This window comes from Gasterosteus aculeatus, chromosome 9 (genome assembly GCF_964276395.1).
Source record: "Gasterosteus aculeatus chromosome 9, fGasAcu3.hap1.1, whole genome shotgun sequence".
In the NCBI taxonomy this organism is placed as follows: domain Eukaryota; kingdom Metazoa; phylum Chordata; class Actinopteri; order Perciformes; family Gasterosteidae; genus Gasterosteus; species Gasterosteus aculeatus.
This window is the reverse complement of record NC_135696.1, coordinates 11,314,068-11,340,959: the sequence shown is the minus strand read 5'-3', so window position 1 is coordinate 11,340,959 and position 26,892 is coordinate 11,314,068. Positions and strand designations below refer to the sequence as shown.

General features: G+C 39.9%; 4 protein-coding genes across 8 annotated transcripts in view; 1 reads left to right on the top strand and 3 right to left on the bottom strand.

Annotated features, from left to right (window-relative positions):
• Nucleotides 1-857, bottom strand: part of LOC144383389 (von Willebrand factor A domain-containing protein 7-like) — a 30,975-nt gene extending 30,118 nt beyond the window's left edge. Inside the window, exon 1 of the mRNA XM_078080576.1 lies at nucleotides 739-857. The gene's annotated coding sequence lies outside the window, so the exon portion shown is untranslated. The remainder of the gene's footprint in view (nucleotides 1-738) is intronic.
• A 2,214-nt stretch (nucleotides 858-3,071) lies between these two features.
• Nucleotides 3,072-15,103, top strand: LOC120825805 (calcium-binding protein 2). 2 transcript variants are annotated; one of them, XM_078080592.1, is made up of 7 exons: nucleotides 3,072-3,243; nucleotides 3,678-3,860; nucleotides 12,798-12,828; nucleotides 13,549-13,683; nucleotides 13,793-13,902; nucleotides 14,001-14,148; nucleotides 14,278-15,103. In XM_078080592.1, the coding sequence occupies exons 1-7, from the start codon at nucleotides 3,184-3,186 to the stop codon at nucleotides 14,301-14,303; spliced, it is 693 nt and encodes a 230-aa protein (XP_077936718.1). In that variant the 5' UTR covers nucleotides 3,072-3,183; the 3' UTR covers nucleotides 14,304-15,103. The 2 variants fall into 2 exon arrangements, with proteins under 2 accessions (XP_077936718.1, XP_077936717.1); XM_078080591.1 differs by lacking the exons at nucleotides 3,072-3,243; nucleotides 3,678-3,860 and adding exons at nucleotides 8,957-10,271; nucleotides 10,556-10,777.
• A 1,711-nt stretch (nucleotides 15,104-16,814) lies between these two features.
• LOC120825480 (uncharacterized) lies at nucleotides 16,815-21,438 on the bottom strand. 3 transcript variants are annotated; one of them, XM_040187107.2, is made up of 7 exons: nucleotides 20,780-21,438; nucleotides 20,377-20,512; nucleotides 19,586-19,684; nucleotides 18,692-19,486; nucleotides 18,326-18,468; nucleotides 17,429-17,538; nucleotides 16,815-17,337 (listed from the first exon to the last, which is right to left on the bottom strand). In XM_040187107.2, exons 2-7 carry the CDS (start codon nucleotides 20,480-20,482, stop codon nucleotides 17,199-17,201), a joined length of 1,392 nt encoding a protein of 463 aa, XP_040043041.2. In that variant the 5' UTR covers nucleotides 20,483-20,512; nucleotides 20,780-21,438; the 3' UTR covers nucleotides 16,815-17,198. The 3 variants fall into 3 exon arrangements, with proteins under 3 accessions (XP_040043041.2, XP_040043042.2, XP_077936697.1); XM_040187108.2 differs by having other exon boundaries at nucleotides 20,377-20,507; nucleotides 20,780-21,424; XM_078080571.1 differs by having other exon boundaries at nucleotides 18,692-19,684; nucleotides 20,780-21,086.
• A 345-nt stretch (nucleotides 21,439-21,783) lies between these two features.
• On the bottom strand, nucleotides 21,784-25,268 carry LOC144382993 (N-acetylaspartate synthetase-like). Of its 2 annotated transcripts, XM_078080572.1 has the most exons (3): nucleotides 24,914-25,268; nucleotides 24,494-24,655; nucleotides 21,784-23,958 (listed from the first exon to the last, which is right to left on the bottom strand). In XM_078080572.1, the coding sequence occupies exons 1-3, from the start codon at nucleotides 25,200-25,202 to the stop codon at nucleotides 23,591-23,593; spliced, it is 819 nt and encodes a 272-aa protein (XP_077936698.1). In that variant the 5' UTR covers nucleotides 25,203-25,268; the 3' UTR covers nucleotides 21,784-23,590. The 2 variants fall into 2 exon arrangements, with proteins under 2 accessions (XP_077936698.1, XP_077936699.1); XM_078080573.1 differs by lacking the exon at nucleotides 24,494-24,655.
• Nucleotides 25,269-26,892: the final 1,624 nt, after the last annotated feature.

Below are 26,892 nucleotides of genomic sequence, written 5' to 3'. Positions count from 1 at the left end.
TGCTTCCAAAGGTGCTTCAACAAAGTATTGAGCAAAGGCTGTGAATACTTAAGTGCATGTCATGTTTTCGTTCTTTATTTTTAACAGATTTTCAAAAAACTGTTTTTACTTTGTCATTATTGGTTGTTGTGGTACAATGTTGAGGAAAATATTAAATTTAATCCATTTTGGAAGAAGGCTGTAACATAACAAAATGTGGAAGAAGTGAAGCGCTGTGAATATTTTCCTGATGCACTGTATATATTATACATATACACATTTGCAGGGCATACAAGCATGGATAGATAGATACATAGAAAAATATAGTGCATGTATGTATATTGAACAAGAATAATTTGCATACTAATTCAACCAAAGAGAAATAATATTAATGAGAAGAAATGCAGCATGTATATTATAATGTGTACTTATGTAAAAATAATCAAGACTCTTATAATGTTTAGCTCATAATCTGTGTGTGTGTGTGTGTGTTCTCTACCACGTTTACTTGGTTTATTAAGCAGCAACCATCATTTTAGGCACCCAGATGGCAAAAAGGGTTACGTTACATTTACCGTCGACAAGGAACTGATCGGAATGTGATCCTTATCTATTTTCTCTTCAAAGTGGAGGTAAAGAATGTCAAGAAAACCCCTGTATAGTATAAACACATTGTAACAACGTTACTTAAGTAAATTAAGAAAGTCCACATATTAACAAAAATTAATGTGCACGTTTCAGTGTTAGTATTTTACTTACCTTTGGGCACCAAAGCAGGATTTGATTTGCTCTCAAGTTTAAAGCCAAAGACAGAGGGTGTTCTTTTTTGTCCGACTATATAGTTGCAGCAGCATGTTACAGCTTGCACTTTTGCAGAGGAAGTGGGAGGGAACTTGGTTTTTAAATAAGATTTATGGTCTTGGGTTGTTTTTCTGAAACAATAACCTTCCTTGTGATTCATTCGATCGGAAATTGCAACACACATTAACACAGATATAGTTGTGAATTTAAGGTACTGTTGCACAACTGGTGCCATTCCCTTGCATTGATTTATGAATGCCCTTGTAATTAAACAATAGCTTGGCTGAAATTGTTACTGATACTTGACATATTATGGCATCGACATTTTTAATAAGCTGATGATTCAACCAGGAGAGTTCAATCCAATCCACAGTGTAGAAGTGTGAGTTTGTGGGACGTTTACTTTTATCTGTAATCAAGGTTGTCCAAATTCGTGCCAATGAGCAGCTATTTCGCAATAATTATCCTGTTTACATGTTTACTACAGTGGACAGTTTGAATATCTTCTAAGAATATGATTATTGCTCAGTCGGTCATTAAATATGGGCAGCTAAGTTCATGGGTTCGGTCGTATAAAACGCTATCGGCATTCTATTTCAGCTACTTGTCAGCTCTTGATCCGCTGAGCTCTTCTCTCTGGTGTTTTTCTCCTTTTCGGGGATCCGTTGTGGGATCTGGATTTAATGATATTTTAATGCACAAAACAAGCAAGCAGAGATTGTGCCAAAAGTTGAAAAATCAAATGAGAAAGTTTGAACAAACTGAAAGCCCCTCCCACCAGTGTTTGGACTCCAGAGGGGGATTCTGCAGAACTCGGCATCACGGCTCCTTGATTATCCGGGTTTAGAATGGATACCAATCGCCAAAGATTTTACACTATTTCGATGTTCTACATGTGTACTAAATGTTGAAATTGAAAACGCTTTAAACTGCATTCCTTCTTTAAAATTTCAACCAAAACTGTTGCTGCCTACAACAGTGTCGAAGGCGACAAGATCAGATAGGAAAATAAATATGGGATTATCAGAGATGTCGCATACTCGGAAAGAAAATAGTGGCAAGCTCAAATAAGACAACTGAAATACGTCTATTCTTTTGAATTTTTTGAAATGTTGAATCAATTGAAAAGTGAATGTATCCCCACATGCAGGGAGATACACATGAATTAACATGCTAATGAACACCCCAGGTTCACAAAAACAGACATCTTCTGAAGCTGAATGATCCTCTTTGTGATGTAGGTGTATTTACCAGAGGTGGAAAGAGTACTGAAAATTTGTACTCAAGTACTGTTACATTGCTGAAATGGCACTCAATTACAAGTAAAAGCACTAGTGTTAAAAAATACTTAAGTAAAAGTACAAAGTACTCTTCTCATAAACTACTCAAAGTACAAATTACTTTTTGACCGATGGATGTTTTATTGCATCGTCAACAGCAGACATTCGATGTTTAAAATTCAAATTCAAAGCACATTTCTCAGACGAACAATATAGAAAAATTAGAGGCAATTTTACGGTGGCCGACACGCGCCAACGTGTTGCAAACAGCAAAACAAATCCAACTGTAAAACGCCGCAAGAGAAAAATGCGGCAATCAAAAAAACACAAAGAAACGCAACGGAAGTTCGCCAGGCCACTAGGGGGTCTCGACCTGTGGGACAGTGGATGGACTATGGGAGATCGACCATAGTAACGACGGAGAGGAAAGTTAATGTCCTTTATGTCTTTTATAAACACTTGGCCGTAATCATAATCCTCATTCTTTCTTTTAATAATCTCCTTCCATTTCTTTTTCAAATTCTCAGTCCACTCTTTACACCGCTGTGTATTTTACCTCCAGAAACATTTGCCTGCTGAAGCAGCGAGTTGGCCTTTGCTTATATTACATCTTAGAATAATTGCGCCGTCACGATCTGACAGCCAATGCATTGCGTTGAAAAAAAAAAATCTGACGGTTTGAATATTATTTTAAATTGTGGGCATATCCAATAGCGACTTTTGATTTTAAAAGTAGCAACGTAGATTACATGGTGTAAATTGTACTCAAGCATGAGTAAAATTACACACTTGAAGAAAATACTCATAAAAGTACAAGTACCCCAAAAATCTACTTACTTACAGTAACGTGAGTATTTGTAATTCGTTTCAAATCCACCCCTGATATTTACAGGGAGAGAAACAAACAAAAAAGATGGATGGAAGCTGACGGATGTAAAAGTGATTATTCAGATACGGGGGGGAGGGATGAGAGGAGGAGCAACAACAGGGAAAGATACGCCTCAGATTATCAACCAGCGTCAGATGCTCTAGGGACAGATAAAGAGGAAGAGTGGACAATAGTGTGACAGGAAGAGGCAGAGAGAAAGAGGACGTCTCTGTGTGTGCGAGCTGGGCTGCAAAGATGACCGAAGCCAAAAGCATATCATCCGTGGAGGTGTCAGAGGGGAAGTTAGTTAAGAAGGTCAGTGGATGCACACGCCAACATCTACCTTGCATTGATCAGCTGCCTAGATCCTGAGATTGCTGCTACTGGTGCCATCACAAACCCAACATGATATATTGTCGTCTGAAGCCCGGCCGGCAAGGACAGCGTATTTACTTTATTCGTTTATGCAAATAATATTTCTGTTTTCTTTAATCAATTAAAAAGCAATATAATTTAAGAGCAATTCTATGTGTGTAAGAAATTATCATTCTCATCAATATTGTTGTTGAATTTCTAAACTGGTAAATACATGTTAAATGCTATTTATGTGGATGTGATTTCAACCACAGTGAGCCAGTAGATCTCAAAGTGTGCAATGATTTGAACATATTTCAATTAGTTCAGTCATATTATCTGCTTGTGAGACAACATTTCTATTTACACCTTTCTGTTCATCCTCTGTTCTCCAGGGTTCCATAAAGAAGAAGATTGAATCATTGAGGCGATGGAGTTCAGCTAGCATAAAGAGGAATCCAAGGCCCAAAGCTAAGACCCTGAGTCTGTCATCGCCGGTGGGAGACCCCGACGAACTCTGGCTGCAGGAGGGAGACAGGAGAAAGCTGCGACCCATCGTTGACTCGGTCTTCGGACAGGTAAGACACCCAACTGGAGACTACAGGTAATCCAGGTGTCTCAAAAGAAATACGCAGAATTTGAGCGTCAACTGCATATATCGTGTGTAAGAGCAGAATGTGACATTCTATTAGTCTGATGGCCCATTATAGTGAAAAACAATTTCCGCTTTTGCTTTACTTTTACAGAAGAGTCTGAAGTTGAATAATAGTATAAATGAAAAAAAAACACATCCATTAGGAGTCATACCAAGCCGCTTTTTTTCATACATCATCAATTCAATTGAGGAATGTGTCAATGCGTGGGTCTGGAAGTTCACAGTGTGTAATTTAAGAGCAACAGGTCCTCAGAGTACTGGACCTTCAAATCAACGGGAAGCTCCCAAGCAGAAAGCAAAAAGAGGGCGGAGCTCTAAGTGAACGAGTCCCTAATTATTTACAATGGCAATAAATTAATCCACTCTAGTTTAGAGAAAGAGAGCTCTGCTGCTGCTTCTGTGTTCTTCCCTCTCTTCTGCTTTTCTTTTCTTACCGTGTACAGTTGTAATTTCTCACAGGAGTCTGACATTCGTTCTGCAACAGATGGAGCAAATAATGAGAAAGTGAAAAGAAGGAATGGGTGGCTGAACGATGCCTGGATGTCACAAGGAAAGAGAGGGAAGAATGATTGCGTTGTAAAGGGAGATTACGGCTTAAATGAATGAGAGGACAAGAGTCGATTAGACATACGTCACTCAAACAACATCATTCAAAGCACACTTAAGGCGCCAGATTATTTCTGCTGACAAGCATGAATGTGTTTGACAGATACAGCACATCACACTGTAAATAACGGCCCAGTCAGCCAGTGAGAGATTCGATCCTTTTTAAAGTTATGACTCATGACAGCATGCTAATCCATATTTTACAGAACTTTAACTTGTCCGTTTGATTCTGAACTTTAAAATGCAAAACATGGTTTATGGGCTTATTGTTAAGTTACTGCTGAGAAGGCAAAGTGAATATTCCTATGAGAGATGGAAAAACATTTTGAGAGTACATATTTTTTATTTGATTGAAATCAAACACTACAATCAATTTAGAGGGCAAGAGAATAGCATTTATGAAAGGCTCAAAACTGTTCTTATTAACTCTGAATCTTAGGGTGTGTTTACTCCAACACTCATTCACCCTTTCAGTTTACAATGAATCCTACTCTTTCTCACCCGTGTGTGATTGTGTACTTGCCTTGTTTTGTCATTTCAGTCACACATCTGGCCAATGGATGTCTTCATAACATTTTAGTCATTCTATGAACCGTACAACATGTGCATGTTACTTGCATTTGTCCACTATGGTAGTTGAACAGGCTGAAGATGTGACAGTGTGTATGAACAGATTAGATTATTTCACTCCTCAACCTTTTTACCCAAATGTGTTTTGAAGGAAAGCATCCTTTGCGCCCTCTACACTACATGACCACGAATCCATAATTACTCACTGTTTTCACCATTGAACTTTTTTTCAATGCAGAATGTAATATCAAGGTCAGAAAGACAAGACATGTTTGTACAAGCTCTGCAAATTTACACATTGAAGCCTACTCAGATTAGGTAACCCTGCATCACTATGAGTCCTCATAGTGTTAACTAGTGTCAGAATGCAGCCTCATCATCTGGTCCTGAATAAATGTAATATAGCTTTAACAATGCTTTGAAGTAAAAAAAAAAAAAAACCTTGAACTTTAACAAATTCAATTTCCACTCTATTTACCACTCTCGGCATTCCTTAAAATTAATACTTTTACTGAACTTTGACTGAAGTTGCATGTTTTATGCTGGAATTTCATACTGCAATACCACAGGGAAAACATGTTTCATATTCTTATACTGTGGTTTTGCAATATTTGAGGCACAGTTTTGTGGTAGAGTAAAATTTACTCATATTCATCCATTTGATTAATAAATCTCTTGTCCACTGAAATTAGCTGAACCAATGCCTCGGTGGCAGTCTTACGGCCAGCTTTGATTCCTATACTCCTGGATGGAGATAAACAACATGCAGTACTAACGTTGCAGCGATTACTTTATCCCTTCATCCTATTTTTGCAGAGAATCTCTAATCCTTGGAACCTCTTGGAACGTTCAGGTCACAGTTAAATGCATAAACCAAAATTTGGACGGATGGAATAGCCATTATCCTCCTTTTGGGGATGTGTAAACGGGCGGGAAAATGAGATTAGGCAATGTGGGACAATTAAGACAACCATATGTGGTTGCAGTCTGTGATGTGATGTGCGGTTTAATGGAAATTGTCTACTGACTTTATCATCACTTGTTTATTTAATGAACTATTCTGCCTTGGACTTCTACATCTTGCGACCTAATTAATATTAGAAAATTAGAATGAATTTTGTGAAAAGTTAAATTCCCTGTTGTGTTGTGTCCTAAATGTGTCAAGTAGTTGAAGTCTCTATTTTCAGTGTCACAACTCAAACCAATATTAACTCAGCAGGGCTCAGCTCAATTTGCCTCATCTTAATTGTGCAACTCACAGATTAATTAAGCAGATATACTGTTTTCTTTCATTTGCCAGAGAGATCAGCACACATTCAAGGTAAGAAGGCAATGTGTTGAGCAATGTGTTGTGCAACGTTCAACGTGCATGGACGGTGAGAAAGCGATGTCTGATGTCAAACAGGCTCCGTATACTGCACATACAGTATGTAGGATTATTACCCAGCTAGACACTGCAATCATGGTAAATACGTTGTGCTGTATGCAAGTTTTACCAGTTGGTTGAGAAATATTAGCACTGCTGGCTGAAACTTGTTCAGAGCCACAGTCTGACTGAAGTTTAATTTCTGCACAGCAGAATGCTTCATTGTTCGGTGTAAGAGAGCTTCTGCGTAGTTTGCTGTCAAGGCTACCCTGTTTTTTTCATTTGAAATGATTTACAGTATTTACAACACATCTTTGTCAACTTGCATACATTATTGAATGCAATCATGTTTTTTCTTGCCGATCTGGCAAGTGGTTATAATCTTTATCTTTCAATGTGGCAACTCAAAAAAATAATTGGCAGAACTCAAGAGCTCAATTCACTTAATATGACACCTTTGATCACACTCGCTGTGGCTCACTTTGCAGACATCTTGGCAGATAGACATCTTTGCAGTTTACAAACAGAGAGATCAGTGCATTTTCTAGGTCAAAAGGTGCGATCGATATGTATGGATGTTGCATACTGACGTTGCATGCTATACTTACCAAGACTGAATGGTCGGATGAACACTTTATACTCATGACGTCAAACAGGTTCAGTATTCTGCACATGTGTAGGATAATTAGCTGTATTTAAAGACGTAGGATCATGGTAAATACTTCTTGGTAAATGCAAGTGAGGACATACTATCTGTGCAGGCTGTAACTCATTTGTAGCGCAATCTAATGATGCAGTTGACCACATTCATCTTGAATTTGGTTGTTTGAAGAGAATATATTTTCATTCATAGCTCACCCGGAATGCCCTTATTTGAACTGATCAATGCATTTTCTGTCAACATGCATCTATCAAATGCAAAATCCTGACGTTGGTGTGGTTGCATCATGAAGTTTATCTTTGCCTTTCAGGCATCTGGTATACTAACTGTTGTCGGGGGATAGAGCATAATTCTCACCCAGCTGCTGTGTTTTTGGTTTCATAGCTGAAAAGCTTTGTTTTCACGTTGGGCTGTTGATTAAGTTTGATTGTTGCTTTTTCATTTTGTTTCTCCAACTTAGATGCATGTGGCTACTGTTTGTTTTCCCTTTTCTATTTGTGAAAGGAGACTTCAATTAAATGAATCTACAGCTTTCCAGGCATTCTCGTAAAATATAGGGTGGGAAACAATGCAGTAATGAAAAAAAACATGACAGGACTGAGGCTTCCATTTGCTAATCTGGTGGATGTCCAGCTGGATCAGTAGGCTAAGCACATGCGATTATATAACCACAACACTGTGGATCTGAAGCCTTTGTTATAAATCATCTCATCAATCTTTATGCTCTCTACTTAATCAATTTTTCAGTGTATTTTTTTTATTTGAAGTCCTCCAAGACCATTGAAAGGTCACACTGCAGGCTTAGCTGGAGAATGGCGTCTGTGAAGGGGACAGAGATTCAGCCATAGTGCCATCCGTCCATGAAACGAGGTTTGACCATTCAACATCTCATTACTGCCCCTTACCCTCCTGTGGGCTGCATTTCTTCACAGTGACCTATCCAAACACAGGAAATGCACAAAATGTCCTATAATGGATCGCCTTTTTAAATGCCTAAGCAGGAGGCTGACATCTAGCGGGGGTGGATAGGTCTTACAGTTGAGCACAAATTCATATTTGCTGTAAGAGCAACCTGTGCTTTGCTGCACTCTGCTGGTGATACAAAAGCAAGATACTATAGATAAGTATTGATTACTGCCCAGTTGTCATTGAAACCAGAAGAAAACAAAAACTGACAAGAAATCTGCACCAAAAAGGAGACAACAATTTTGAACGAAATGGAGAAGTTGTAATATGTAGGGAATCATAAAGAATTGAATATCACCATAACAGGAACAGTGACATAGAAAGGCATGAACAAATAGAGAGACACCAAAAATGTGTTAGTTCCCCAAAATTGACCAGAGGATTACGGCTGCCAGCTCAGCACTGGCTTTACACTTACTGCTACTAATCTCTGGCACACATCCAGCACCACGTGACCAGCATACAAATGTGTAATAGAGGGAGGTACGAAGTAACACATCGCGAGCTCACGAGTATCAAAGCGAGGTGCACTGATTACAATAAAAAAAACATGCCTGCATTCGAAGTTTAAGATTAGAAATATTTAACAAAGGGTTCAGTTTTACTTCTTCAATTTGGGAATTCAATGCTAACTGATCTTTTATGGAAGTAAAGGTTACGGGAAGGGATGCTGAATGTAGAACAAATTTTAATAAAGTCTTGTCTGATAGGATGTCATATTTTACCTAAGATGAATTGGGTGGTTGACATAGTATAGGATTTGTTTTCAATCTAATTCTTTACCAAAAGATACCTGAGTTTATCTTTTATTTGTTATTTTTACATCCCTAAAGTAGATATTATAACTCAGTGATGTTTACTAAAGTTTGTAATGATGGCCGTAATGGGAAAAGCTAGCCAATATTGACAATTTTCATTGTCGCTAACAGACATCTCTGCTGACAAACCCTCTGGTCGGAGGCTACAGCGACTCAGTTTGCTGATCCTCCAAACAGGTGGTCCGGTCTGGGATAAACAAACTTGGTGTTTTCAGCACTTTCTTCAGATGCTGACAGAATGTCCATTTTGCTCCCTTAGAAGCAGTCTGCTGGCAGCGGGATGGGACGTGATGGGACGAATGACGTTTTGTTATATTGTCCAAGATTTTGAGTATAAAAGCAACAAAAGTAAAAAAGTGAATACTTGTCATAGGCATTGTGTGAGGCCAATCTCACGACGTGTTCCATGTTGCTGCGCTGATGTGGTACATTGATTTGTTTCGTACTCCAAAGTAATATAAATATTCCTCGCCCCCCCCCCCACACACACACACACTTCGAGCATGAACTCCCATCGCCTGTCAAACATAACTCTTTCACTCTAATCTAAAATGCCAGAGATTAAATGGGCAGCCAACTCTCCATCCATAATTCTATCATCCCCTCCCCCCTTTATCTCTCTCTCTCTCTCTCTCTCTCTCTCTCTCTCTCTCTTCCAAACTAGTCATTTTGAGGCCACAAGCACGATGTTTGGTGGACAGAGAGAGGAAGTTGGGTGGCATGGATTAGATTAAGTTGGGCCAAATTCAAGAGATCACCCTTGGTGAGCGAGGCTGATGGATAGATAGATGGATAAAAGTGTGTTTGTGTGTGAGAGAGATAGAAAGGGAGGGAGAAAGTGGTCGATTCATGCAATCAGAGCTAAAATCTGGCAGCAGGAGGTTGTTTCAGCCCAGATATGACCCAGCTCTCCCACCCCACCCTTCCGTCCTCCAGCACCCTGCTGCTATTCCATAATATCACACTACACCTCTTAGAGCTCACCATGACAGCACTCACCAACAGAGTTGAGCCTGGGATTGGATGCAAAGTCATGTACCTGCCGCGCCTCTCGCTCTCACAGTAGGATCCTGGATTGTCCCTCTTCGCTTGTAGGAGTAGTTGTGCGAGCGGAAAACACTCGCCTTCTCCACGCCGGGTGTGAAAGACGTCGCCACATGGAATGCCCTGGATTGATTATGGATTTTGGACTTTTATTTGAGAATTGATCAAAGAGAGAGAGAGAGAAAAAAAAGGAGGAGAAACAGGGAAGAAGTTTTGGGACAGGAAGAGGGACGACGGGAAGAAGCGGGCAGGGAGATGGGAAACATAAACAAAGCTTCAAAAAAGAACAGTAAAAGGATGAAGGTAAGGTGCCATTTAATTCCTTTAAGGTGAGAGAAACCGAAGAGTTTGAACTGAAAGATGTATAAGATAATGCTTATACATGTGACCATGTCCAAGAGACATTGATCTGTAAATAACACAAAAGCAACATGAGAGATTCTGTTTCCAATTAATCTATATTTTAAAATATTATAAAAAATAGTTTTTGACCTGTGGCTGATATGCAAACTTGTAGGTTTGAACTAGCCAGTTTTGTTGCAATGGAATATGAATGGTCCTAATTTAGTTCATTCCTCTCCTCGAAGGGGGAGTTGCCTATAGAACAAAGTGGCACCCCATTAGCTGCCGCCATGCTGGGGGCCCTCGGTGGCGCAGGTGATGTGGACACGGATGATGAGGAGGAGGGAGGCAGCGAGCAGGACTTTGATGAGCCGCTGTGCGCTCTGGTTAAGAACTGCAACATGCTGCACAACTTAGTGGGGCCTGCTTGCATCTTCCTCAGACGAGGCTTTGCACAGAGCCAGCTTGTATGTATGACATTCACACACACACACACACACATGCCTACAGACACAGTACAGAATAACCGAAGCCAAATTCTGTCATGAATATTTCTATCCATCCGTTTCAGTGGTGAAGTTGTGGCCATCCATCAGTCCACCGCGGTATCATCACATCCTTTCCATACTCTCCACCAATGATAATTCCCACCTGTGAGTGTCAATCCTCATGAAATCCTATGCAACACACCAGAACATCTGTAGCGTTTAAGTGGTTGCACGACTGTGCTAGTTGATCTTTGTTGCGTAATATAGTGTTTCTTGGGGAGTGGAAGAACGTAAATAATCTTGCATTATAATGATGGAAAGCTGCAGTTTTTCTAACTGTTTTTCTAAAAGAGCCATTAGGATGGAGGTCTATGGTGGAAGTCTATGATCACTGGTGCTTCTCTGATTTTTAAGCACCCGACCTGTGAAGTATTGGATGACCTTGAGCTCAGGTGTCTAGAAAAAAATAACTAACAATACTGACTTGTTACTTATTATTATTATTATTACGTCATGATGAATTTATATCAATCATGACCAAATTATTCTACTGTATTTTTCAGTTGACTTCTGTATGGCTTTGGTGAATGGAAAAGTTTAAACAGTCCTGTGACGTCTTGAACAGACCCAATGATATCGCGTGGAAGGGATTGCTCATCCCACACGCACAGGGAATTACCACCTGACTGCGGATCTCCCCTCAGCTCCATGTTAGCTCTATTGCAGCTCTATCGAGTATTACAGCGACTTTTAACTAATGGTTGTTTTTGCGCTCCTCGTCTGACTCATTTGCGGAGCCTTTAACAGTAAATGGGTCAGATGTTAGTAGACACCAAGAACAGAGCTAAAAGGGGAGTGAATATGTGTCCAATATACTTTCATTTATGATCAAATACCCACAAAAGCTAATGAAATTCAGCTGTGGTTTATGATTATGTGTCTATAACCGACACCTACAGTATAACAGTTAATAAGGTGAGCAGGTAAATACTGTTATTGTCAGGAATAATAGCATGCTGAATTTATTCAAAAATGTGCATTTTGTACAGCTTCACAAAGCTTCATTTAAAGTAAAGTATTTAGATGTGCAGACATTGGCAAAAAATGTCATTAAATATCTTGTTGTTGATGATCATTTTTAGACGTTGCTTGCATCAATCCAGAAACCCAGCTGTGTAGTGCCAAAAGGTTTTATTTCACAAACCTTAACATTTGGGTCATTTTCTTAAGCACTGAGTGGTATTAGTGGCTTGGGACTAAAGCCGAAAACTACAAAACATGTGAACAACAAGGAAAACATTGTTTACCAGTCATCTTAGCAAAATATAATAATTGGTATGTGGTGTATTTGCAGAATGTTCAATCTCTACCGATGTGTAAATGTTGGTTAATCAAGTCCCTGATGAATAGCAGTGCAGATGCAGATGAAAAAAATCGTGAATAGGGAATTGAAAAACCATTAAGCCTCTGTGATTTGTAATACAATTTACAGCTGTAATCTCTCTGCCACTGTTCTCTCTGCATCCTCTAATCCGGGCCTGTATTATTCCTGCTGCTGAACGTATCCTGGAATTACCTTTTGTCCTTGCCACAACAGGCTAATTACAATTAACACATTCATTTATCTGAGAACCATTTTGCAAGTGCCATCTGATCAGCTTTGTTGCACGTATTTGTGCGGACAGTTGTGCAGGCCTCATTTCTGTTGAATCATGCAGAAAACATATGAAAAGCAGACCTCTAAGCTTCTCCACCAGAGATTGGACACAAGCTTGTGTAGCAGATCGACTAAAAAGGTTACTTGGGTCACTAAGATAAAAACGCAAATAATCCAGCGGTGGTATCTCTGCTCAGGCATTTGAACAGGGAACAGAAGTGCTTCACACGAGCAAAGAAAACACAACGAGCTGGCACGCTATAATTATTATTACGAGATTGAAGGTGTATGTGTTTACCTGACTCTGCATTTCTCTCCTGTCTTCTATGCGCACCACTGCAGGACAGAGATCTACGACCAGAGGAGATGGAGGGTACAGAGATGTTATAAACCTCAATCCAAAATCTTTACTACTTTTCTCACTCCATCATCATCATCATAATCATTCCCTTGACTTTTTTTTCTGAATGACTTTCTTCCTTCCAAACCTCAGACTTTCTGTTGGACTTAAAAAAATTTAGTTTGACTCTTAATGTCCGATTTTGAAACAATTGAATGTCAGTATGCAAACAAGAAGATGTTTTTATAGGATTAGTATTCAAAGAGAATAAGGACGATAGAAGCACTGTTTAAGTCTGGAGTGCCTCATATTCCTCATGGTGGGACTTTGCATTCAAAAGAACGTAATATGTGTTCTGAGTGGAATGAATCATTGAAATTTGTTTACGTAAAAACAAGAATGAAAATAGTTCAAATGAATGTCGTTCAGAATTTAAAGCACTGTTACATGCGGCTTTAAACCGAACATCTGATAGATAATCTAATATGTGGACTGTCAGTATAATCAGTAATACACAATGCCAGTCAAAAGTTTGGACACTTTTTCTTATTTAATTCAATGAGAAAACCTTTGACTGGCACTGTATTACTAGACTTAACACGCAATAAAACATACCAGGGTGCGACTTTCAAACAAGGCAGCTGTTATAAAGGTCTTTGAATGCCATTGAGCAAAAATAACAACCCCATTGTAACTGCAATACCTCTGTCTTTCTTACATTTATTTACTGTTTTTCACAAATGGTTCCTGCAGAGCTGCGTGAGGCCTTCAGGGAGTTTGACAAAGACAAGGACGGCTTCATCAGCTGCAAGGACCTGGGCGAGTGCATGAGGACTATGGGATACATGCCGACAGAAATGGAATTGATAGAACTCAGCCAGCAGATCTGTAAGTGAGCTGCAATCGCTGACCTACCGATCCGGTCATTCATTTGCTGGCTTGGTAAAGAAACATAACAATCATCTAACGCTGCTTTCTGTGTTTACTTCTCATTCAGGTGGCGGCAGAGTGGATTTTGAGGACTTTGTTGATCTGATGGGTCCTAAGATGCTCGCTGAGACTGCAGACATGATTGGAGTCAAGGAGCTGAGGGATGCCTTCAAAGAGGTATGCAGCGTAATTTATCAACTAACAGCCAAATAAGACACCACCTAACCTTTTCATGTGCTTTCAAGGAATCTTTCTCAAATGACTTTGTTCCCCAGTTTGACTCTGATGGCGATGGTCAAATCAGCCTTGGAGAGCTGAGGGAAGCCATGAAGAAGCTAATGGGGCAGCAGCTGAACCACCGCGAGATGGACGAGGTCCTGCGAGACGTTGACCTCAACGGGGACGGAGAGGTGGACTTTGAAGGTGAGTGGGTGATGCGTTTTGTGAGCAAATTGAGGAGAAAAACAAAAAGGTAACAGAGTGGCAGTTTAATCAAGCTTACCGTTATGGAAGGAAGTAAAAGTATTGACATCACATCTTTTCTTTCCACAGAGTTTGTGCGGATGATGTCTCGCTGACTTTTCACCAAACTCACTCAGCTGCACTAAACACAACGTCTTCTTGATGTTCCAAGACTTATTGGTGTTTGTAGTTTTTTCTTTTACTTCCACCATTTCTCAAGTATAAGAAAATCCCTTTAATGTGCTGCTGTTGTGTGAATGCATTAATGTAATGAGAGATTAAAGACTGAAGTGTCTGCAAGGGGATTGTTTAACCAAAGCTTCTCTTTAGAGGTGTAATTAAACTTGAATATATTTGAAATTAAAATCCCAAACCAGCAATAGTTTAACTTCCAAAAATGTATTTTTGTGTTATTTGGGGAATTAACCTTTACATATGCAGTTTACTATATTACCTGACTTACATTTGGAGTTTGGTGAACATTTTTAATAACTTCAAACTTGAATTTAACCGTTAGGACTGTAATTGTGGGATATTATTGTAGTGTTGATAGCAAAAGAGACCTATAATTGTATAGACTTAATCATTAGAAATGACTTTTACCATGAATTTCAGCTAGTGCTAGCTAATTAAATGATATCAGATGCTGTGATTTCTAGTCCCAAATAGCTTTTCAATATATATTCGATAACGATAACGGTGGATTTCTGATTTCCGCTACATATCTATAAACATTATGTTCTGTTTTCCTATTCGGGTGAAAATGTATCAACAATCTGTCTCAAGGTACATGTTTTATCTTATGCAACCATATGCACATATTTCATGTTTTAATTGTACAGTCTTTAACAGGTCAGATCTTTTAAAAATGCATTGTAGATTAACAATAAAGTAAATAATAATAAATAAAAATAAACTCGTTTTTATTGACCAAAAACACCTTCCTGTACTATTTCTTACCCAAATTGACCTTGATTGCGTCTCTGGGACGAAATTGGATCGAACTCCGTCACACCTGAAGTGATGTTGACCTTCTTCACCAACTCTTTACCTCCCTTCTTTCTTAATACACTAGCTAGGCCCAACCTGTTGGCGTGCGCAAGATGACGCATTAGCTTCTTGTTCGCTTCCTCCTCCAATCACATGAAACCGCGTGAAGCGCAGCCCTGAAGACGTCTCCCTCTCTGGGCTTGTCCCTGGAGAGTCCCACAGTGAGGCTCGCTGCCGCCTTGTCGAGTTTATGACCATCACGAACCATCTGATGCGGTTTCAGAGCCTCTGTGTTGACGATCACGACCCCTTTATTGACCACTGCAGCATTGATGAGCAGGATGAACTTGCATGATCCTTTGCAGACGGCGAACCTTCACCTTCACATCGAGTCGATTTTCTTGAGTCTTCAGTTCGGATGATTGCGATGACTTTGAGCTTACTGTTGGAATGCGTAGTGTAGTAAAGCTCAGTAGAAAACCTGCAGTGATCAATGTCATCTGGGATTTTTGGCTGCGTCGCCATCAACAAGCTCAAGTGGGAAACGATCCAGCAGCATCACCAGCACCAGCTTTTTACAGCCCATAGCACTCAACAAAACTTCTTTCTATACATATGTTTACCTGGAGAGGCAGTAGTCCTTCTCTGAATTCGGGGATGCTAGAAATGTGTTCCGTGAGTTTTTGTTCACCATTTTCACCATATGATTCATTCACATGCTGTGGTATTCATCACTATCCTCATCTGCCAAGGTGCCAAACCAGTGAGCTTTGTCGGACAGATATGCCAATGACACTTTTGGCAATTTTGCTCCCATTTATTTTGCTGGACATTTTTAAACTTATTGCATTTGCGTTCAACATCAAAGGTTTTGTCAAAAAGGCCTCAGGAAGTGACTTTACGTGAACGTGTTTTCAGGTTTATTGTCTGTGGGCTTGCCGTCACAGTGGGATCTTCCACAAGACCAGGTTCTGTGAATCAACACAAAGACACTGTTTTATTTTGCTTATTATCTACACACAAAAAGAAGTTCGGTTCAGTTCACTTATTACAAAGAGCCTCAGCCTTTCAGAACACATTAGGATGTTTACTGTGTCTCTGGGGAGTTATCTAACAGAGCTGCTAGCTTGTTTCCCAACCCAACGGCACATTGAGGGGATTTAGACTGCCTCCGCTGGCTCCTCGTTTTATGCAACAACAGAATTATAGAGTTCAGCTACAAAATATCCCCAAAAAGAAGCCGGGGTGGGTAGAGCTTGATTTACGGGTCCTTATTAACTGACTTTCATCTTTAAGTAATTTGTTCATCACCGATGAAGAGAGCAGTTATTTTAATATTATATTATATATAATAATAATATATTATTTAATATATATAATATAAAGTGTCTTAGAAAAGTATATTTATAAACAGACAGTAACTAAAATGGGATATTAAGCACATTTAATTATTGAGTTAATTGATCAGTGCAGGTTTGGTTTGATTTGACCTTCAACTGTCAACACATTTTGAACTTTAGTTTTATAAGACTTTTTTTTAACATATATCGTCCTTCTTATAATTATAGCTTCAGGTGTCTGAATTGCTCATGCATATTAACAAACTCCCAGTAAAGTATTTGTGTGATTCATTGAACTAGTGGCACAAAGTGAATTACTTTATTTAAACTGTACAACGCTGATTTACATAAAATATAGATGCAAAGTGTGTAGGATTATGTGTGAACCTTAATACTCTCTGTACTGGAAGCCAAAACAGAACACAAACTACAACATCGTACGGTGCAAGAGGACACATTGTAAAGCAAACTCACATAATTGTTTCAACAGCATGTAAATATAATGGAAATCTCAGCTCCCTAAACACGACCGTTTGCACCAGCATAAAATACGTCCTCCACTAACTTTCAGTTTACAATTACTCATCACTTTCATTGGGTAATAATTGATCACATAACATGTGTTATCTTACATAAGGACCATTGAACAGTGGCCAGCACAACTATAGGCAGACAGGGAAACTACTTCTCACAGATGAACTGTTGTTTTATGTTACAATTCTCATCATTCCAGGTGCCCCTCCCATCCGTTCTGTGCCAGAATTCCACACAGTCCTGGTTCCTCCCGTCAAAGCTGTTGGGCTGATCTTTGCCCCAGAACCTGCAGGACGCAGAGAGACATCAAAAAGAAGAATAAATACTAATCGATTTTGTCCTCACGGGTTCCAGGAGATATGAGCACAGTTTCTTACGTGGTGGTCAATGGTGTTCCATCTACCCATTTCCACTCTCCCTCTACTCCTCCATCAGTTAATCCAATCCAGACCTCTTTTTCATTTGAATACAAGCCGTTGACGAAGAGCTATGAAGGAAGAGACGTGAAAATAACATTATTGCAGAAGTTTCTTTTAAATAAAAAGAGGTGACATTGGAGATTTTCGGGTGGCCAAAAGACTGAGTTTGTGATTACAAAATGCAAGGTTATGTCAGTACTGTACTTACAAATAAATCCACTGCACCAGATAAGCCGAAAAAAAGCACGCGATGCAGCTTCAACAACCCGTTCTAGTAGTTTTTAGAATCAAAACAATTTGCAAATATAAGCTCAAAATCATTGTGGAGCAGAGGCGAGCTGTAAAATGAGAATGATGATATTTTTTCTGTCCTAATCGCTACGAGCTGCATAGTACATTAAACATGCCCAATTGTTAAAGTGTGCAGGGTTTATTGGTGGGGATTTAAATTGCAACTGTGAAATAGATATATTCATAATTAGTGGCAAACTCCTAGTTTATCCTACCCTAATGTACAAATGCAATGTCAATAACAGCAAGCAGGTGTCGCCATCTCACCACTAAGGGGTGTTTAAGCATTTTATATATATATATATATGCTTCCTTGTCAGGTTGTGAGAAGAAGAAGAGCAGCAGGCAGGAGAGTAACAGGAGTGTACCATTGTAACATTACAGGCATCCTTATTGAAACTGTTTAAATGCATTTTGGGTGTCGGCTGTTGTTTTATGGTTAGGCCGCCGTCCTTCACCTACGAGGAGGGCAGCACAACCGACTTGAACTGATCCTCTATGACAATTTGTATGGTGACACTTTCAGTCATGCAGATACAGATAAATACAAACAGCTAAACAAACCATTTCGTCTTGACTTTTTACGATAGCCAGGTCGGCGCCTTTGTTTTGACAGTATTCTCTGGCCGCGGTCCAGTTGCTTTTGCCAGAAGAGGTGAAGTAGCAGCTGTACTGAAAGCCTGTCCAGCCACTGGAGCACTTCCTCGCTGCAAATGCAAAGTGTGTATTGATCAGATTGTGTTTAAATGCACTGATTTTGAGGACAATTATGGTGGAGTTTGTTTTTAGCGGTTTTTCATTGGATGGCACTGGACCTTTCAGCTTTTTCCAGCAAGATTTTAACAAGAAGGCCAAATGCATTTTACAAGAGGAGAAACATTTTTGAAACATGTCCCATGTGTATTGTTTGTCTAAATTCCTTCATCTTACCTGGGGTGATTTTCTTCAGTTTGTCAACATCCACCTGTATCGCGCCCATGTCAATAGTCAGGTTGTGATTTTTCACCTCCAACAGGTCTCTTTCCGCTCGTATATTTTTGCAACTGATCTCCAGATCATTTTTTTCCTGAACCAAGGAGGTGTGAGAAGCACGCAGCTCATCGGTGGCTTTCACCAGCAGGTCGTAAGAGGCCTGCAGAGTGTCTTTTGATATGGTCAGGTTTTGGTGATGGCTTTCTATCTTCTCCTTTTCACCGTTAGAGAAGTTGTATCTGTCCTGCAAATGCTCCACCTTCTGAACCAAGTTACTGTAACTCAAGTGCAGGCGGTCTTTTAATCTGGTTACATTATTTAATTGGTTCTGTAAATTGTTCCTTTCTTTGGTCAGTGAGTCATGGCTGGTCAATGCTTCATTTTTGAGTTTGATTGCTGAATCATATTGCTTTTGTAAATAGGCTTTGGCAGCAGACAAGTCATTGATTTTAGTCTCTGACTGGTTTTTACTGGCTTTCAGCTCTTCTATCTCTTTGCTGAAAGCGGCGTTACTGGCCTGCAACTGGCTTTGGCTAGTTTTAAGTTTGTTTGTTTCCTCCTTCAGTAAATTGTTGTTGGTCTGTATCAGGTCTCTCTTTTTTGTCAAGAAAGTGTTTTTTTGCTCGTAGTCATCACGGCTCGTCTCAAGTGTTTTTTTTTCCTTTTGCAGCATCTTTAAGTTCTCCTGTAGTTTCTCTTTCTCGTCACTCGCAGATTTTAGGTTGTTTTGATGGTCTTGCTTTACATTTTGATCTGTGGGAGATGGGAGATATCGGTAAATCAGGGATTTTACAATGACATCAACATCAAACATCAGGCTATTTGACAGTGAGAATAAAGAGAAAGGCTCACAGTGGACACTCTGACCTATGACCCCAGCCAACAGGAGAACACACAGCAGCCCAAGACCAACTGTAGCGGCCCTGAAGGGGCTGTTTCTTAATGCATGAACTGAAAGACAGAAACAAAAAACACGTTAAATTTGTTTCAACTGTACTACAATATCTAGTGGTGTTACAGAATACTATGCAAAACTTTAACCCAAGCCAAAGGGCAGACCTTCATTATTTTACAAATACACATAATTGATTTTTTTATACAGCAAAGGACTAAAAAAGTGATCGCACAAAAGAAGACTTCCATTGGTTTATCTTAACAACTACATTCAAATTGCCAAATTTGAAATATAATAATGCGACTATTCTATGAATCTTATATTAATAAGCCCTGCTGAGTGATTGGCAACTTTGCCCACATAGACTCAATATATTGCTAAATATAAACACTACGCCACATCACTGATAGATGCTGTTTCATGGTAGTTCTAATCATGTCAAAGTAGCTCGCTTGTTCAATTTCAACACTTTCCACTAAGTTCTTTGTTTAAATCCACCTGGCAGTTACAACTGCTAGCTGTTAAAAAATATGACTCCAAATGTACCGTAATGCTGCTCTAAATTAGCTGACTTAAAATATACATTCAACTAATACATTTGATAAGCTTAATGATTTTAGTGTTGCAGAACTAAAAATAAATAAGTTGTTGGCTGTGAATCAAAATCAGTGTGCAAAAAAAACAGGATTTAAAACTCGTTTAAAAAGCGTTTTCTCTCTTTTATATTATGTATTTTGTCATTATTTACCTGAATACCGGAACTTGCTGCCATCTCCTAAAAGTTGGCAATAGCCAACTTTACTGTTATCAGTGTCCATGTTTGTCACGGTAGAAGAGCGGTACTCAACACTCATCTTTGCATCCGATTCACAACCGCGTCTAAACTAGTCAAATAAAACAAACAAACAGTGGAATTAACATTTGAAACAAAGGGATTTTTCCCAAAGATTTTCCAAATAATCTGTGCCCTTTCGATTATTTCAGTCAGTAAATGCCAATCTTGACATTAAAAGGATCATTTGGACCTTGCTTAACCTTTAACAAGTTGGAACAACTGAAAATATTGTGTAGGTTTTTTTGTAGTGGGACATGAATAATTATAAATACAAACCATTTATACTATGAATGTATGAACAAAAGGGAAACCTTACCCCAGTTTGTGCAGATGAAGACGCAGTGAAAGAATTGGAAATATGAAGGAAATTGTGGAGAGCAAAACCTAAACTAAACTAAACTGACTTCCTGCAGCTTCACCCTGCAAACAGGTCACACTTATGCTTCAATGAGATCCACACTGACTTTAAATCCCCGTGCGGTTTCTTTGCACTCGTCTTTAGCGGGGAAGAAAATGAGGGCTGGTCAGCAAGCGGAGGGAGGTTCTCCTTTCACTTTTTTGCTGGGAAGTTGGTCGGAAAGGTCAGATGAAGGTCCAACCCCACAGGGTTGATTAAACTCTGTAGGGACTCCAAGATTGATCAACACTATAAACACCATAAACACACTATAAAGCAGACAAAAGGAACTTGTGAGTGTGATCAGTTGGTGGGTGTCGGCATCAACAGCTAACAAGAACCAACAGGAATCAGGAATCAGGATCAGGAATCAGGCATAAAGTGCACTAACAAACAAGTAACAGACAAGAGACAAAGTGACAAGTGACAAAGTGATGAATTGCAGTTAAAGTGGCATGTGCAGTGTGAACGGGAGTGACCGGTGGAGTGTTATAGTCAGGCAGTGGGGGACCGGGCTCTGTTGATGAGCCCGACTGCCGACGGGAAGAAACTGTTCAGGTGAGCAGCAGATGAGATGTGAGATCCTGTAAAATAAAGCAATTCAATTGGCCTGATCCACATTGACCCACAGCAACTATTTGCCAATTTCACAACATGAAGCACATGCTGACATGAACATATAGGAGGAAGTACGGATTTCACAAATCTGCTGAACATGCCGTTTTCACATCATCATACTGTTGAAACCCGTTTGGTTACTCAAGTTGTCCCAGCCTAAATTATTATTAGGAAAACGTTGTGCAATGGGATAGAAAATTAATTTTATGTGCACTCTTAAGCTTATTGCATTATCATTATGGTAACACCATGTGTATTTTGGGCAACACTGGAGACCATGTCTATAATGCATTATAAGCATACTCTTTTTATGCGTTATATTCTAATCATTCAATTTATTTAAAGCAACGATTAATTGACTTAATATCACACTTTAATACATTATTAGGCATTAAAAAGGTTATATTGTATTACAACTATGGAAATTATGATTGACATTGATCCTTGCAGAAATGTATGTTAATGAGTGCTTGTGACTGATTATACAGATGCTTGGTACAGTAAGCTCATTTCTGTAGATCAAAACAAAACGATGGTGATGGATCGCTCTGGAACAATGCAAGCAGGAGGTACCATTTCAAAAGCTGTAATGCGTCCATTCAACAGCTCTGCTTAGTCATGTTCCTGTGCGAACGTCACAAGCTGTACACAATACAGCTAAACAGGAGTGTCTCTATGACGCACACCGCCTTGAACATAACTCATTACGATGGTCACTGCCAGTAAATCCAGAGATGCACTGAGGATGCACTGTGTGCAAATGTTGCCTTGTTCTCCTGTCCTTCCAGAAATCTACCCCTCAGAACACTCTGGACCACAGTGGCAGCATGTGTACCCACATTAAATGCAATTTTTAGGTTTCATAAAATTCATGAGAAAAATAAGAAACATCTTTATTAAATTCATCTGTTCTGCAAAAACTATTGCTATTTCCTGGCACTATTAATTTTTGCTCAATAGCAAAAAATCAGATTCTATCAGCAACTATCAATAACCAACCACCAGCTTCCCCTGTGTGTGTGTGGCTCTCTTGTACCCCGTCACATTAAAAAGAGGGTTCATAACTACAAGTGCTGTACTAGAACACCAAGTATGAAGCTGCACGTGTCCTCGTCACAATCAACAGCGTTATACTGTGCATACAGAAGATAGTGGATCTCTTTCGGGGTGTTAGGTCATGGATGTCCATATAACAGGGTGCTAGTTTGCATAATCACTTGTTTTATTATTTACCTGCAAGCAAAGGGTTTAGCTGAACTGAATGGTTCAATTAAGTTATAGCAGCTGTTAGGGTACAAATAGTTGAGTTTGAGTGTGGATGGCCATATTCTTTTATAAGGACTTAAGGATAAATAAAATCTAGAACATCTCCCTCAACTCTTGAGGATCGTAATGCTGAGCGAGTAAACTGCAAAGAAACTAAGAGGAAGTGAGGAGTTGACCAAGCTGGGATCACCTGCCACACCCTCCTATTATCTCAAATGACCAGTTGTGTTTTCAAGATGATTTCATATCTCCCTCAAGAGGCCCAGACAGAGGATCATGAAGAAGAAGCATAGAGAAAGCATTGATGTGATGCTGCATAAAGAGAGTCAAGGCCCTTACAGGCTTTATGAATACGAGCAAAGCAACAGTGTGCATTAAAACATAATGACCTGACAGTAGCGATAGTTATGTTTTCATTGGCTTACCAAAGTCCTACACACTGCCCTATTAAGAGGAAGACAGATTGTTGCCATGTTAAAAAACAACAAAAAACTGCAGTGGAATGCTGGCATGAGATGGAGATTAATTATTGTCTGTATTGTCAAAGCCAACCACACTGAACCAAACAAGTTTGGTGGTGCTTTAAGATTGAAATAAGCATATAGATAGATAGATAGATAGATAGATAGATAGATAGATAGATAGATAGATACTTTATTGATCCCTCAAGACGGAAATTTAGTTATCACAGCAGCATGTACAGGGAAGAAAATAGAATAAAAAGATACACATTATAAAAAGATAAAAATAATAACGTCCCCCATCGTAATTTTTCACATATATTTAAATCTTGTTTAGCTGTCCTCACTCCCACTAACTCACAGCTGTCCATTTTCAGTGATCTTGTCACCTTTGCACATCGAGTTTGTAGTGATGATGACGGACCCGATAGAAGATCCCTTCCGGGAGGCCACGCCTCACCCCGGGAGTGACGTACCCGTCAGTGAACCCCACCAAGCGGAAGCCCAGACGCCGGTAGAGTTGGTGGGCCGGGGACGTGTACGACGTGGTTCCGAGGACAACGGAGCGATATTTGTGAGCGACAGCGAACTCCACGACCTTTCGTCCCAGCGCCAGGCCGATTCCACACCGCCGACAGCTCCGGTCGACGGACATCCACCGCAGCTCAACAGCGCCTCCCGGCTTCTGCTGGCCGACCGCTGCAACGATGCCCACCACTTTGCCCCGCAGCACGGCCACCCACAGACGGGAATCTGAAGCGGAGGGCAAGGTCACAACGTTAAAGGATGTGAGAAAGGAAAATCGTTTGAGTAAAAAAAATGTTTTTGTTTTTTTTTATAGCTCAAAGCCTTCTTGTTCAAGGTTGCAAGCTACACTCTTACATTTAATTATTCACTTTTATAGAATGCAAAGGTTATATTTCAAAGCACAACTTTTCAAAGTAATAACCGATGAAACTGATGAAATTAATATCAGTGTATTGTTACAATTACAAGAATCAGGAGACGAGAACAGTTTTAGTTTTTTTACCGGGGACAAGCATTAATAAGTGTCTGTGTCGTTATTTCACACACCTTTAACTCTTTCGTTAACAAAAGCATTAGTCTATATTTTGGGTTTAATACGTCACAATCCTTATTGATATATTAAGACGCCATTTAGAATGCTGAATCTCAGCGAGAAAGAGACGACAAAATTTGGAGGAATTTTCTTTTGCCCCAATTCTACCATATGCACCATAACAGTAAGTTAGAAATAGTTAACATTACACATTATAAAATGATATACTTGATTTCATGTAGAACCCTTGGATGTCTCCCATGTCTCTGCTGCTGGCCTGCTCCAGGTAACGATGGATCATGCGTCTGCTGTAGAAGTAGCGCCCATACAGTAAAATGAGAGGAAGGAGTACAATCACCCACCAACACACGGTGATGACAAAACATAGAACTGCAGAAGGAAAGATGGAGAAGACATGAATGTGAAGCAAATATGTGATAAGTGGTAGCACATCCGACTTTTTCTGTGGCTGTAAAAGCCTACAGAGTGCAAAACAGAACAAAGCAACATAATGTAATACTGTGAAAAAAATACTGTCTGAAAGATTGAAATACATCATACTAGTATGTTTGCACCTACCACCCGACACGTTCTTCTTCCAAACTGCCGAACCAATAGCAGAAAATGTAATTCACACAATAATCTCACCGGTCATCGCTGCATACAGCAGGAGGCTCTCTGGGTGGTGTCTCAATCCTCTGAAAGCAGTGTCGGCCACCATTTCCATCATCCCATCGTGAAAAAGTTGCTGCACTTCCTGTTTATCCGCCGGCTCAAACTCACGCACAACTAGATTTTGAAGTCCATTTTCAGCTTTTTGCCCCCTGAAATACTTTTGGACATCCTTTTGCTGTATTTTTTCCTCCATATCAAACTGTGATTTGGTTGGAGAGGTTGCAGTCACTGGTTGCTGAGGTCCAAGAGATGGAAGAAACATGTCCCTACACAATCCCTGCCAGTTCTGTCAGTTGTGCAGACGTCTCCGTACACTATCTGTCATGATCTGACTTGGCTTGGAGGTGTGTTTCAGGCAGGGCGAGCAGGTTTTCCCAGTTACCTGGGCGGAGTCTGGTGGCTGCCTGCTGTCACACCTGTCCTGCATATACAATCGTCAGGAACCCTTCTTAAGGAGCAGCAGGAGCACCAGTCTTCGCCTGATCGTTTTGCCCTCCTAGTGGTAACTTGGCTAGCTCTCACCAGAGATTGATTTTCGAAGAAAGAGGTTTTGTGCATTGACCTTGTCCCCGCGTTTCAGCCTCGTCCCAGCCTGCATCCACCTGAGCCTGACAGATTCCCTGGCTTCCCCTCTCGCCCTACGCGGCTCGGGAGAACCCCCTCCAGCCAGCCGGATCACTGCCTCTCCCTCCAGTGTGGCTTCCATCAATTGTATTGCTCCTGCTGCCCGGACCCTTGTGCCTGCCTGTTTCTCCAGCGTCTCCCCCGGCCACGGATTCAGCGCTGCCTATTTAAATCCATTTGCTGCCGAAAATAAAATCTTTTTTATCCTCAGAATCCTGCGTTTGAGTCCCACCTTTGTTTTGGCCGTCACCCCGTGACACTATCTCTGTTTTGAGTTCGTGCCTCAGACGCTGTGCAGTGGTTTTTAGAGAGTTTGTCAATGCAGGTCCCCTCAGATAAGATCCGCTACCAGGGACGGCCCTTACACCCTCCTTATCAGCCCCCTATGTGAGAAGATGTGGAGCTCTCAGCAGAAGACACAACAGACGCTAGCAATGTCTGAAAATAATGTTGCACAAAACCTTTAGTAGCTCCAGAATTAACTGAAAAATTTACTTAACCAATCTTGTAATTTCTGCTCGGACAGGACACAGAAAAGTTCTAGGCGTCCCAGCATATGTTGTTACTGGTATGACAGCGGAAGCTTTTCACTGTCAACGTCATAAACTGCACTGCAACCTTTATTATTGTTTTAATGTCTGTTTTTACTTAATTGTTTTTTTGCTTGATGTTTGGATGGTCTTATGTGAAGGCCTTTTGAGAGGATATCCTTGTTGTTGAAATGTGCTATACAAATAAATTTGCCTTTCCTCTCCTTGTGAAATGATTCTATATTTAACATGCGATAAAGCCTTTTGGGTGTGATACTGGGAAACGATGCTAACACAAATGTGGAGGGAAGCCTGAATCTGGGACTAAAACCACAGCTAGAACATTGACTGCATATATCCTACAAAACCTTTAGTGAAACACGAACACACAATACAAATGGATACACATAGAGCTCTCTTTGTAATGTCAAACTATAACTCATTATATATAGCTTTTAAAATGTCCCTGCAAAATACCGAACCACAAACACAAATACACCCACTCATTTTCTCTTCTTCATCTCTCATTCCTTTTTGAAATGTACATATTGTGAACACATGCTGCCGCCCACTCTATGTTTTAAACACTCACTTTTCCTGATTTTACACCTATAACATTTAGTGAAATTTATCTAACCATATTTTTCTACATGGTACTCCCCTTTCTTTTTTTTGAAAATGCAATATGAGAAATAATTAAAAATGCAAACCGCACAGAAAGAGATTTCTCAACACCAGTGTAAAAACATTGAATATGATATTTATGAAATGCTTGCAAGCATGGACAAGAGTTGAAAC